Source organism: Ischnura elegans, chromosome 7 (assembly GCF_921293095.1).
Source record: "Ischnura elegans chromosome 7, ioIscEleg1.1, whole genome shotgun sequence".
Classification (NCBI taxonomy): Eukaryota; Metazoa; Arthropoda; class Insecta; order Odonata; family Coenagrionidae; genus Ischnura; species Ischnura elegans.
In genome coordinates, this window is record NC_060252.1 from 32,423,645 (window position 1) to 32,434,830 (window position 11,186).

The 11,186-nt window shown below is 37.9% G+C and overlaps 1 protein-coding gene across 3 annotated transcripts in view; it reads left to right on the plus strand.

The window, feature by feature from the left end:
* The window catches only part of LOC124161826 (caprin-1-like), a 30,964-nt gene extending 25,693 nt beyond the window's left edge, over positions 1-5,271 (plus strand). For all 3 annotated transcript variants that reach the window (XM_046538020.1, XM_046538021.1, XM_046538023.1), the window contains one exon: positions 4,719-5,271. In XM_046538020.1, coding sequence (XP_046393976.1) covers positions 4,719-4,813 — 95 coding nt within the window. In that variant the 3' untranslated portion in view covers positions 4,814-5,271. The remainder of the gene's footprint in view (positions 1-4,718) is intronic.
* The last annotated feature ends 5,915 nt before the right edge of the window (positions 5,272-11,186 follow it).

Below are 11,186 nucleotides of genomic sequence, written 5' to 3' on the forward strand. Positions count from 1 at the left end.
GACTCAGTTTTGGAGTACATATTGAGAATCTTCAGTTGTTAATCTCAAATGCTATAATAATAATACTATAACACTATGCATAGTTATAACCAGCATGGCTGAGCTGGATGCATGTTTTCAGGTGATCTGGTATCGACTGGTTCCCCCACATGGATACTACATATATATGGATTCAAGTCCCCTAGATGCCCTGAATCTGCCCTTGCAATTCACCAATTTCATTCTCCGAAGAAATTGGTAATTGGAAAGGACATAGCTAGAAAAAAGCTTGGGTGGGTGTTAGTTGGATTGCAGGGTGTTGTTGCAAGATATGAATGATATGAATGAAAGCTGACAAAAGAACTACTCTCAAACAAATGTTTTTTACTATGAAACAAACCCAATATGAAATAATTTCTTTTTTGAGAGGTAATTTTTTCCCCATCAAATTCTGGTCTTATAAAGGATTTGGCCAGGCATAGAGTAGAATGTACGTCAAGGTTTTATTTTACTGTTCTTTTTCATATCCTGTGGTAAAATTGTCATGTGTTGGAATGAATGTGGTTTCATTGATTGCTGTATATTTTCTGTAACTGTGGCTGGGCATTCATTATCACTAACAAATAAGATAATTTTGCTTCTTGTATTATAAGGCATGAATGTGCTGTTGTGGATGTAAAAATGAACCACCTTCATTCATCTAAAGGCATAACTTTAAGGGAAAGCATTCCCTAAAAAGCAGAGGTAGTGACAACAGAGCACCCACTCCCCTTGCGCCTTGGTACATTCTGCCTGGACAGCAAACAATCCGTTTCAGAACAGTAAAGAGCTCAGGAAGGACTAGCCACAAGCAAAATAATTTGCTATGTCTTCCTTCCATGTTTTAGTTTCCGTTGTTTTGTATGGCTTGCAAAATATTTGGAGTTGTGGCAATACTTGTAATTTTAGTGGACTCGATAGATTACTAGAATTGATATGCTATAGGGCTCCGCAACTGTCATTCTTCACTTTTAGGCATGCTGATATCATCAATGTTTTTCTTTGTTGAGGTGTTACAGGAAATGTAGCTACATGCTTGGTTTATGACCACGGCACAGCCACTGCAGTTAGGTTTATTCAAATTGAATGATGAGTTGGAACCATGGAGAGGCATCAGGCATGAAGACACACTTGTCAAAAATGGTTAAGGATGTCAATGGAGTCTTTAAGAAGTGAAGTGGCTAAGAATGAGCCAAGTTCAATGCATTCACTGCTGACTAAACCACCACTGGTTGTTATGACTGAAACGCATACTTCTTCTTCGTGGTGATTTGATCTTAATGACTAAAGAATGTCATTTTTTTTGGCCTCTCATAGTATGCTGTTGGTCACAGTGACTTCAATTCCGCGTATATGACGTGACTGATGCAGGGCATGTAGCAAAATACACAAAAACTCAAATGGAATGGATCTAAATATCAAAGCGAAAGGAAAAAGAAAAACACCGGTGCAATGGGTAAATTCTTCCAAAAATCCATGGCAGGGAATGTGTTAATGATCAATGGATGGAGTTGCTTGAAATTTTATTCATTCTCTGTGAATAATATAAATTAAAGTTAGGTATGGTTTAACTGGTTTATGTCAAATTTTCAATCTGTGGCTAGCTAAGCACCTGCTATCAGTTTTTCTTCTGAGAAGGGACAAAAGTAACTTCATACACCCATGCCTCGCTTAGCTCAAGGGATGAGTCCTTGGTAGCATAGGTGTTGGGTATCGAATTTTGTATAAACCATAGGTATTCCATTAATAGCCTCAGAAAACCTTATGTAAACATTTATAGTTTAAAACATCTTAAATGATAGTAGGCATACATTCAAGGGCGTTTTTTCTCGTTAAAAAAAAATTGTACGTGCTTATGAAAGTCAATCTATTTTTGCGGGTGGGCTAACATATTGGGAAAAAATGCATTCTATGTCTGGAGTTTGTAATACATTTCCAGCAGTAGACAAATTTTCAAACTGGTCTAAAATTAATTATTGTGTCACCCAGTCCTATTTTTTGCTCATTCAAATGACAGGCAAATGCTACTTTAAATACCATTTCATTGCTCGTGGAGTTTGTGAGTGATAAATCACTGGCTTTAATTTCAAGACTCCTGAGGTATTAGCAGCTACGTGTAAGTCTTTAAATGCCTTAAAACCTGACCCAGGTTTTTCTTCCCTGAAAATGAATAAATGAGATTACATTCTTTTCCAAAACAATCTCGTCAGCATTAGAAACTAGTTGAGGGGGAAAGGAGCTACTTTCAATCACAGCTTTGGGTTCATCAAAAAATGTTGTGGCGACTGCGCTATCAGCACTTGCAGGTTCACCTGATATCGCTGCACTGAATATACCTGCTCGCCGTTTAAAACTCTGGAACCTAATAGAGGTTTCACCAAATGTTATCAACGGTTGTCTTCTTTCACAGATTCTAATGAACCCACAGCTTTTTCACAAATAACTGTTAAAGAAACATCATTTGATTATTTATTATAAATCCAGGTAATTAGAAGTCTTTCCATTTTTTTCTCCAGCAATGAACTTTGCGCACATGTTGACAGCTTAGTTGAAGTTGGTATGGCTGTCACTGATGCTTTAACTTAGTCTTTATTCAGAAAAGATGTTTTAAACTTAGGTGCAATATTGCTTTAATGCTCTCCATTTTCAAAGCAATTTCTCACTCACAATTTCTCTTCTAGTTTTATGCTTTTTCTTGATGATTTTTATATCCGAATTCCTATTTTTTGTCATTGCTCACTTGGTTTTTACTCGGTAATGCTCTATCAAAAGCGCTTTCTACAGCTGAACAACTGTCGCATTGTATTCATGAGATGGGAAGGGCCTACGACTGCTGGGAGGGAATGAAGCCAATGTGTTTGAGACTCTCCAGTGGATCCTTTCACGTGTTGATGCTGTTCATGTGCAACTAGGCCTCAGCTCCATTTCTCCCCCGTGAATACTGATGACCTTGAAGGCTTTAGAATGGACCCTCTTATGTTGAAGTCAATTTGCTCGATAACCTATGATGGCAAAAATTATGTCTCAAACTGTATTACTTTCAAAAAACTCATTTCCACTAGCGCTTGACTATAGTATGGCTTTTGGATTAGATCATCTGAGCGTTACCACATTCAGTGTGGAGCACGTGAATTGATGTGCTCTGCCAGTCGGGCCAGGAGCCATTTCTCCGACTTAGTACGTAACTAATATCCACTTCAGAGTCTTCCCAATTGTGTGAATGGCCTTCAGCAAACTTCTCTCTTTCGAAACGTGTGCACCGATTGTAAAAAGCAGTATTTGAATGGAAGGTATTGTGTGAACCTCCCTCTACTTTTCTTTCGTACTTTTACGACCAATTTTGATGACTTTAATGAAAACCGGGCCCATATTGAATGTGTTAAAACCTAAAACCAATGGTTAGCACTGACTCATGATCTATGTGATCTTACTATAATAAACGGCTTTTTCTGTTGATTCTGGGGTATTGTAGTGCTAAATGGTGCTTCATAGATTCAATCTGGGATACGTGCATGGATAATAATTATCCCAGATTGTAGCTGTCGAATGAGCACTCCCTGAAAGCTGTAATGTTTTTGTGAACACAAGACTTCCTGTCATTGAGTTAGGGGGAAATTTCTTGAGGGTGACATATTTCTTGTAATTAATTTGAGCCCTCTGAGAAAGAATTTATGAATAATTCCATTAGCATTAAAAAATTTCAGTTTTTTAAATATATGGTTTCTGAAAACCGTAGTAATTCCCATTCGACGATAATTTTAAAAGATATGGTTGCCTTCTACCCTGCGTATTCTTCAAACTAGAAATTATTCTGATGGTGGACAGATTTCTCTGGTCCCTCCCTGACCTTGGTGGTTGTTTGAGGTTCAGGTGAAGGATTTATTAGTCTGGCTGTTGGTGGGTGGCGAAATGTGGGGTAGGCCTAGCCTAACCATTGCTATCCATAAAATTATTCTAACCAGTAGAGGAGGAAATGAAAGGCAGAAAATTATGCTTACAAGAATGTACTTCTGCTCAGTTTGTCAACTTCCTCTTAGTTGATCTTCTGATTCAGTAATCTAGGTAAATTTTCAGTTGGATGAATTTTTTTTTATTTAGCTCAGCATATGTGATAAAATCTGAACCTCGTAATAGTTTTATTCCGTGTAATTTACTTTGAAACTATCATGAAAAGTATCTGATTTACTGAGCTGGTAGTTAATAAATCTCAGTTGTGGTATGTGAAAACAGAATTGGGTTGTTCAACAAGATCTTTGCTTATAAAAGTGCTTGTGTGTCAGAATTGCTGCCTAAAACTAGTACTTTCCTCTCAAAAAATTTTCGAGGATCTCCCTTAAAAAGGGTGATCTTCTCGTCCCCAAGAAAGCACTTTCCTTGTGTACGCATCCAGTTTTGGATGGTTCTGATATTATCGTGCACCCAAATACTTGTCGTGGGAGGTGCAGCTTAGTAAAATTGTGGCTGCAAACAGAACTACATTTAAAGAGTGGTGCCCTCAGTCCAGCCCCAAGTGGATAATTTTTTTATGCAGGAATGAGCATGATGTAATGGACTTCCTGTTGGTACAATGATGTAAGTGGAACCTTGATTATTAATTTTCACTTAGTGGACTCCTTGTAAAGGTATTATTAAGGAGAGGTATCTGATTAGCTGATTTAAGGTGGTGAGGTGTGTGCTAATGGATTGTTTCTTTTGGGCAGGTCGAGGTGGCCAGGGGAGAGGTGCCAACATGAGGGGTGGTGGTCGTGGGGGCAGCTATGTTCGTGGAGGTGGTGGCGGAGGGAACAAGCAGTAGTGGGGATTCGGTCTGCTTCCTTGGTTAACCTAAACTTTCCCAGTTACTCCGTACATGGTGTGCCAACCACTGCTGCATTTCCAACACTTGGCATTAGCTGTTTGTCAGTGATGTGTCAGTGGTGATAAGACTAGTGGTTGGAAAACTAAATAGGTGAACAGCCAGTTACCAGCTAGTGGACGGAAAGCTGTCAGTGGAACTTTCTACCTTGACTGCTGTTTAATCCATTTGCTGATTTTTAAAAGGGTATGCCTGTGTAACTGAGGCATTTTTTTCTTTCTCCAATTTGTAAGCTCACTGTTGGGAGTTATCAGTGTAGCATTTTACTTTGCTCGAAGTTTAATTATGTAAATTATTACCATCCGCAAGTATTAAGTGTGAGAAGGCAGTTTTTCAAAGAGCAACAACTATGTGAAAATACAAAAAATAACGAATAAAATGTTCAATTACATAAAATATTTTCTTGTTTACAGTGTTATTAAGCAAGAATTGAAAATTGTCGTGCATGATAATGTGTTCGTAAATCGAGTGAGAAACACGCATTGTGATATCCTTTCTTATTTTTGTTGGATGCAATATGATTTTTCATTATTAAATGGCTGTACTTTATTATTATCCATTGTGGTACTTGTAGAGTGACATGGGTGCATGGTTGTTACGTCATGCTTTATCTTCCTCTGTATTCCCTTTTATGTTCAGTTTTATGTCAACAATGCTTCAAAGTAATGGGAGTGCATTTGAAGGCGTTTGGTTCAAACGTAATTTCTGTGACTTGTACCAATTGAAGTTATTTTCCTAGTATTCTTAATCAGAAGTGATTTTTTATTCGGACAACTTAAACCCGTAATAAATATTGTGATGTTTTTAAATATTAGTATTTTTGCTTTTAAGTCATTTGATTGGACATTGTGTTAAAAACAGGTTTTATTATTCAAAAGTAGTACACTTAAATATGATAAGGTAAAGAAATAAAATAAAATTTACTGGGGCTGAAATAGTGGTAAGTTATGTCTTGTGTATGGAAAAGAGACACCACTCATAGTTAAGCTTGCTACCTTGTGGCTCTATTTTTTAGATGATTGGTTTTCATTTCAAAGAACCAATCAATTAAAGATTTCTGATTCTTAGTGGTCATGGCTTTTGAAGAATATTCCCTCAGGAAATTAATGAAACTATAATTGATATTTTCATGAAAGTAAGCGGCTGCTGATGTTTTGATGTTAAGAAATTTTATTGGATTTAAGTTTCTGCTGAATTTCCATGAAATAGATAACGGTTTCAAAGGATTTGAAGAACAAGCAGATTTTGATTAGGAGTAAAGACATACACAGGTGAGTGGCTTGTAGTTAATGAGTTATCGCTTACTTCTTATTTGCTGTCAATATAAGTTACGTTTTTTTCTGAGTTAAGTAATGGTCAAACCAGTCATATGAATTTTTTTCAATCAAGGATGTAAATGTTACTCTTGTCCTATTTTGTTCCTGTAGTCACTATTATCTTCATGCTACATAAAGAGTAACATGTGAATAATGCTCTTAAATTTTCTTCCCCCATGTCCATTCCTTGGAGGAAACACATTCATGTATCCTTTTTTCGTTATTGTTAGCTCTACTTAGTGTTTCACTTGCAATTTTTATCGTTAAACAGTGCAATCAAGTCTAAACTCAGAAATTTTGAACCATACAGGATCAACTGCCAGCCTGTTGTCAGCAGTCAAAAGGGTATCTGAGTTCACTGAACGAGGAGTTTGGTCGCAATCACTGAGTGACTGACTTTTTTTGAGAAAAAATTCCCAATTGGGAGTGGGAAAAATCTTCATCTGCCATTTGAACTCTGTACTCTATGGTTTCATCCTCTCCCATTCTTAAAACTCTCATAAGCATTAACCTCGTCCCATTTACATATGTCATTTGTCACCTTAATTTGTGTTGTTTTTCTATTTGCAGACCCAATTATTGTTCTTATGCCAATTTTATCTCTTTGAGTTTTGAAAGTATTCCTCTGCTGATTCATCAATGTCCTACAGCTAAGTTCTTTCGTGGTTGTGCTAAGAAATTTCATAATTCTTAGTTTTTAGTCCTATTTCTATGAACCTCAAGGAACAAACTTGCTTCGTTCGGTCACTTAGTGTCTGTAGCATGTGTTACTGTCATTTCTTACATCCATGTGCAGGTCCATGACAGTTACATATTAGGCTACAGACACTTGGTATGATATACACATCTACCTTTGCAATCATGTCCATCCTTTTTCAACTTTATATTAATTAAATTCCATCCATGCGTAGACAACTGCCGGTGTATGTGTAGCTCATGAGTGGTATTTCAGTAATACCTCCACTAAGCACTTGCAGAGTATTAATTTTACCTCACATTTTTAGGAATCATATCGCTTGCTCGATTGTCTATGTTACGCCAATGACCAATTTTTGACACTTTTAAACCAACTTTAGGCATAGTGTCTTCCAAAGTTGATATTGGTTTTTTCATGGTTTTAGATGATGCTTATCACCTCATTCTCATGATCATTTATTTATTTGATGCAGTCCAAAAACAGCATAAGGCCAAAGATAAAGCACTCATAATAACAAATAAAACAATTAACAAATAGTAAACAACAATGAACAAACAATATTCCACAGTACTACTTAATAACAAAGAATGATAGTATTCATAGGGTGTTGAGAGGATGGGGGATGAAAAAAGGATCGAAATGGAACGCATTTTGAACACACTGAATGGATGAAGGGAGTCTTAACAGAGAAGAGTATTTATTGATAGAAAGGGTCAAACAATGAAATAGGTCACCCGACCTCATCATGCATGAAGGAACAAATTCGAGAGAAGAGAAAGTTGAGATGATCTGTGTTGGCGATAAATAATAATGAAAAGTCTCATGTCATTGTGGACATGACTGGCTAGAGTTACAATACTGTGAGAGAATCTAATTCTTTTGAGGGAAAAGTTAGTAGAAAGGCTTGTAACTGGCAATAGCTGACTATATAGAAAAAATTTAGTTCTTCAGGGAGCTTAAGTGAAAAAAGTTCCAGGAACAGGGAAAGTTGTGTAGAGCAATTAAATGTAATTCTATGTAGCAATACATCATACCCACCAACAGCATAGTGGAAGTGGATTGTGTCTCCTCAGAAGAGCAATTCTTGCAGTTTGTAGTAAAAAATAATTTCAAATCCTCCAGAAAAGTCACTGAAGGAATGTTATGCCCAGGTAATCTATGATTATGACTCTGAATAGATTTACGAATCATGTTAGGTAGGATTGTAGACTTTGTTGGATTAATTTTTAGACAACATATTTTAGGTGGAATCAATTTGTTTTTAAAATTTTCATCTGCAAATGACAAGATTTTACATGTAGTGGATGAGATACTATCAACTAGGTCATTGATGTGTAATGTTAATGGAATATAGCATACATCCAGTTGTGATGAATTCTCAAGTGCCTCGTTACAATGTTTGTGCAAAATGCACAGATTGCTTAGTCTGGATGATCTGGGAAGAAAGCCATGCTGTCAGTCAGGAATGTAAGGAAGAGAGAAAGATTGCCGACATTGATGGATTTGCTCAAAAATATGTATATAGTTGATAGAATTGGCAAAATTGAAATAGGGTGATATTATTCCTTAGAAGATTTCTTTCCGGATTTGAAAAGAGGGAAATTTTGCGTATTTTCCACACAACAGGGAAGTATGCTATTGTAAAAGATTTCTTATAATAATGGAAAAGGGTACAGCCAAACAAGGAGCTGTATTTTTAGGAACATTGTGGCCACCTAATCTGAACCAGTTGCACGGTTAAGGAATTTCAACAATTTAAGGCAGTCCTGGGGAGTAGTTGAAAGCAAGGGGAGAGAGTGGGAACTAACCTATTTTTGTCTGAAGATTTTCGCCGCTTCTTTTATGGGAATGCTGAGTTGGTAACACTTTCTGCTCGACGCCATACTGGGAGCATTTTTTTTCCCCTTGAAAATGCCTCCAGTAGGAGTGTCGAGCGGAAAATGTTACCAATGCAGCATTTCCCGAAAGAAACTTAAAAGGATTGTACCAAAAGTAAGGTTCCCAATGAGCTACAATGTGGAGGGACGGTGCTTGGCTAAATCCCACAACATTGCCGTGCACAGTGGCTCCCCTACATGAGTCCGCGATTCACTATGTGGCTTCGCAGCTGTCGACAATGGAAGTGTCAATCCCAGTTATCGCCAAGTGTGAGGTTTGAGCAGTTATCCGATTTCATAACGCAAGGGAGTTACCGCCCATGGAGATTTATCGGTAATTGACTGAAGTTGATGGTGAAGAGTGCATGTCCATTCTGCACGTCCGCAAATGGTGCAGGGCTTTTGCTTAGGGTTGCACGGAAGTTCACGATGAGGAACGGAGTGGAAGACCGCCGGTTTTGGATTGTCCAGAAGAACAGTGAGCTGCTCAATGATTGGAGGGTCACTGTCCGTGGACTTGTTGAATGCATTCCTGAAGCTTCCCACGGCACAACTGAAAGAACTTTAACACAAATGTTGGGTTATCGCAAGATGTGTGCTTGCTGGGTCCCCCGGATGCTGACTGACGGACATATAGAGCAACGCTTAGACTGTGCTTGCAAATTTCTTCAACAATGTTGGGGGGGAAAACAAGGAGAAGTTCTTGGACTCCATCGTTATGGGAGATGAAGCGTGGGTGTTTCATCACATCCCCGAAACAAAACTCTAAGGTGGCAAACTCTTCAAGAGCGACAATGATGTCTGAGCAGAGGTCACACGCTTCCTCAATGGGTTGGCAGGAGAATTCTTCAACTTAGGGATATAAAAGCTCCGGCACCATCTTCAAAAGTTTGTTGAAGAAAAATTGAGACTACGTTGAAAAATAGGCAAAAGTATGATACTGATGGCAATTTGTTCTCCATTTTTATTAGGTGATTTCATGATTTAAATCCTTCTCCATTGCTCATGCAATATCTGTGATTATAAACCATGAGCTGTGGGAGGGGGAGGATTAATGTCATTGGTAGGGAATAGCAATTTGCTGATTTCCACTGCATTTATGAGGGGAGTTAAATAAGTAATGCAACACATTTTTTCTGAAATGGGTTGTTTTATTCAGCATTCAAATACACCATGTTATTCCTCAATTTTTTTAGCTACACCACACCATTTTCGTAATCTCCATTCAATGCTATGGCTTGATGCCTCCTTGAATGGAGGGCCTGTATGCCTGCACAATACCATTCCACTGGTCGATGTCAGAGCCAACAACCCGTAGTTGCAATGATGAAACATGAGTTACCCAAAGACTCACCATGCTTTAGTCTACCGCCAGATTACTGTAGACATGCTTTAAGTGCCTAAGAATATTTGAGATACCCCAGTAGCGGATACGGAAAAAAGCTCAAGGCTTCTTGAGCTACTTTTACTTTTATCGTATTAAAAAAATTAAGCCACGTTGCGAAGTTGAAGAAAGTTTTATTTAACACGTTGACTGCCATGATGTTTTTAGTAGATATATCCTCTGATGCCATTAGTGTTTTTCATTCCGTTAAATATTCCCGGATCATTAAACATTAAATGTGATTTTGTTCTTTACTTTAAAATAAATATTTATATTGACACCACAACGATCATGGCCCATACGTTAGCAAGAGATTCTGGTCTCTCCGGCGTCAGAAATCCACTTTGAAACAGTCGCTCGGAGGCTGGTCAGTATGACCGGCGTGACGTGACAGGAGCCACTCGACTCCGGTCATTATGACCGGCATGGCGGTCAACGTGTTAAACTCTTTATACCTTGTATATAAGACAATATCTTACGATTGTAAAAAGTTGCAATTGTGGTTCTACAAAGTTCGGCAATGGGGGTGCGTGCCCCCATCTGTATCCGCCACTGAGCTACCCTGGTTTTCTGCCAAAGGGAACTCAATCACTGCCCGTTTTAAGATCTGTTACAGACTCCATATAGCACGGTCAACAATTGGAAGTCAATTAAACTGTACGAGACAAAGTAGGAATGTTTCACAAGAGATGCCAAGTTTTTTCAACCGAAATTGGCCAAGAAAATAATGTCTTGCATTACTTATTGAAATCACCTTGTAGATGATATGGTATACAAGATTAGATGGTGGGATAATTGAGTGTAGAGCTGCTTCAAATTTATGTAAGAATTTTTTACCAAAGATTCTTGGAATATCTATTGGAAAAGATACCCATTGCATAGATACTTGGTGGTGTTGTCCATGCACTGGCATTAACATTCAAAATCTAATCACTGTAGAATTATTGTTTCATAAGTTTTCTGCTGTAGTAGGGTTTTATTGGCCTGTCTGTTTGTGAGCAAAAAAGCATGTTATAATATCATATTTAGACGTACAGGC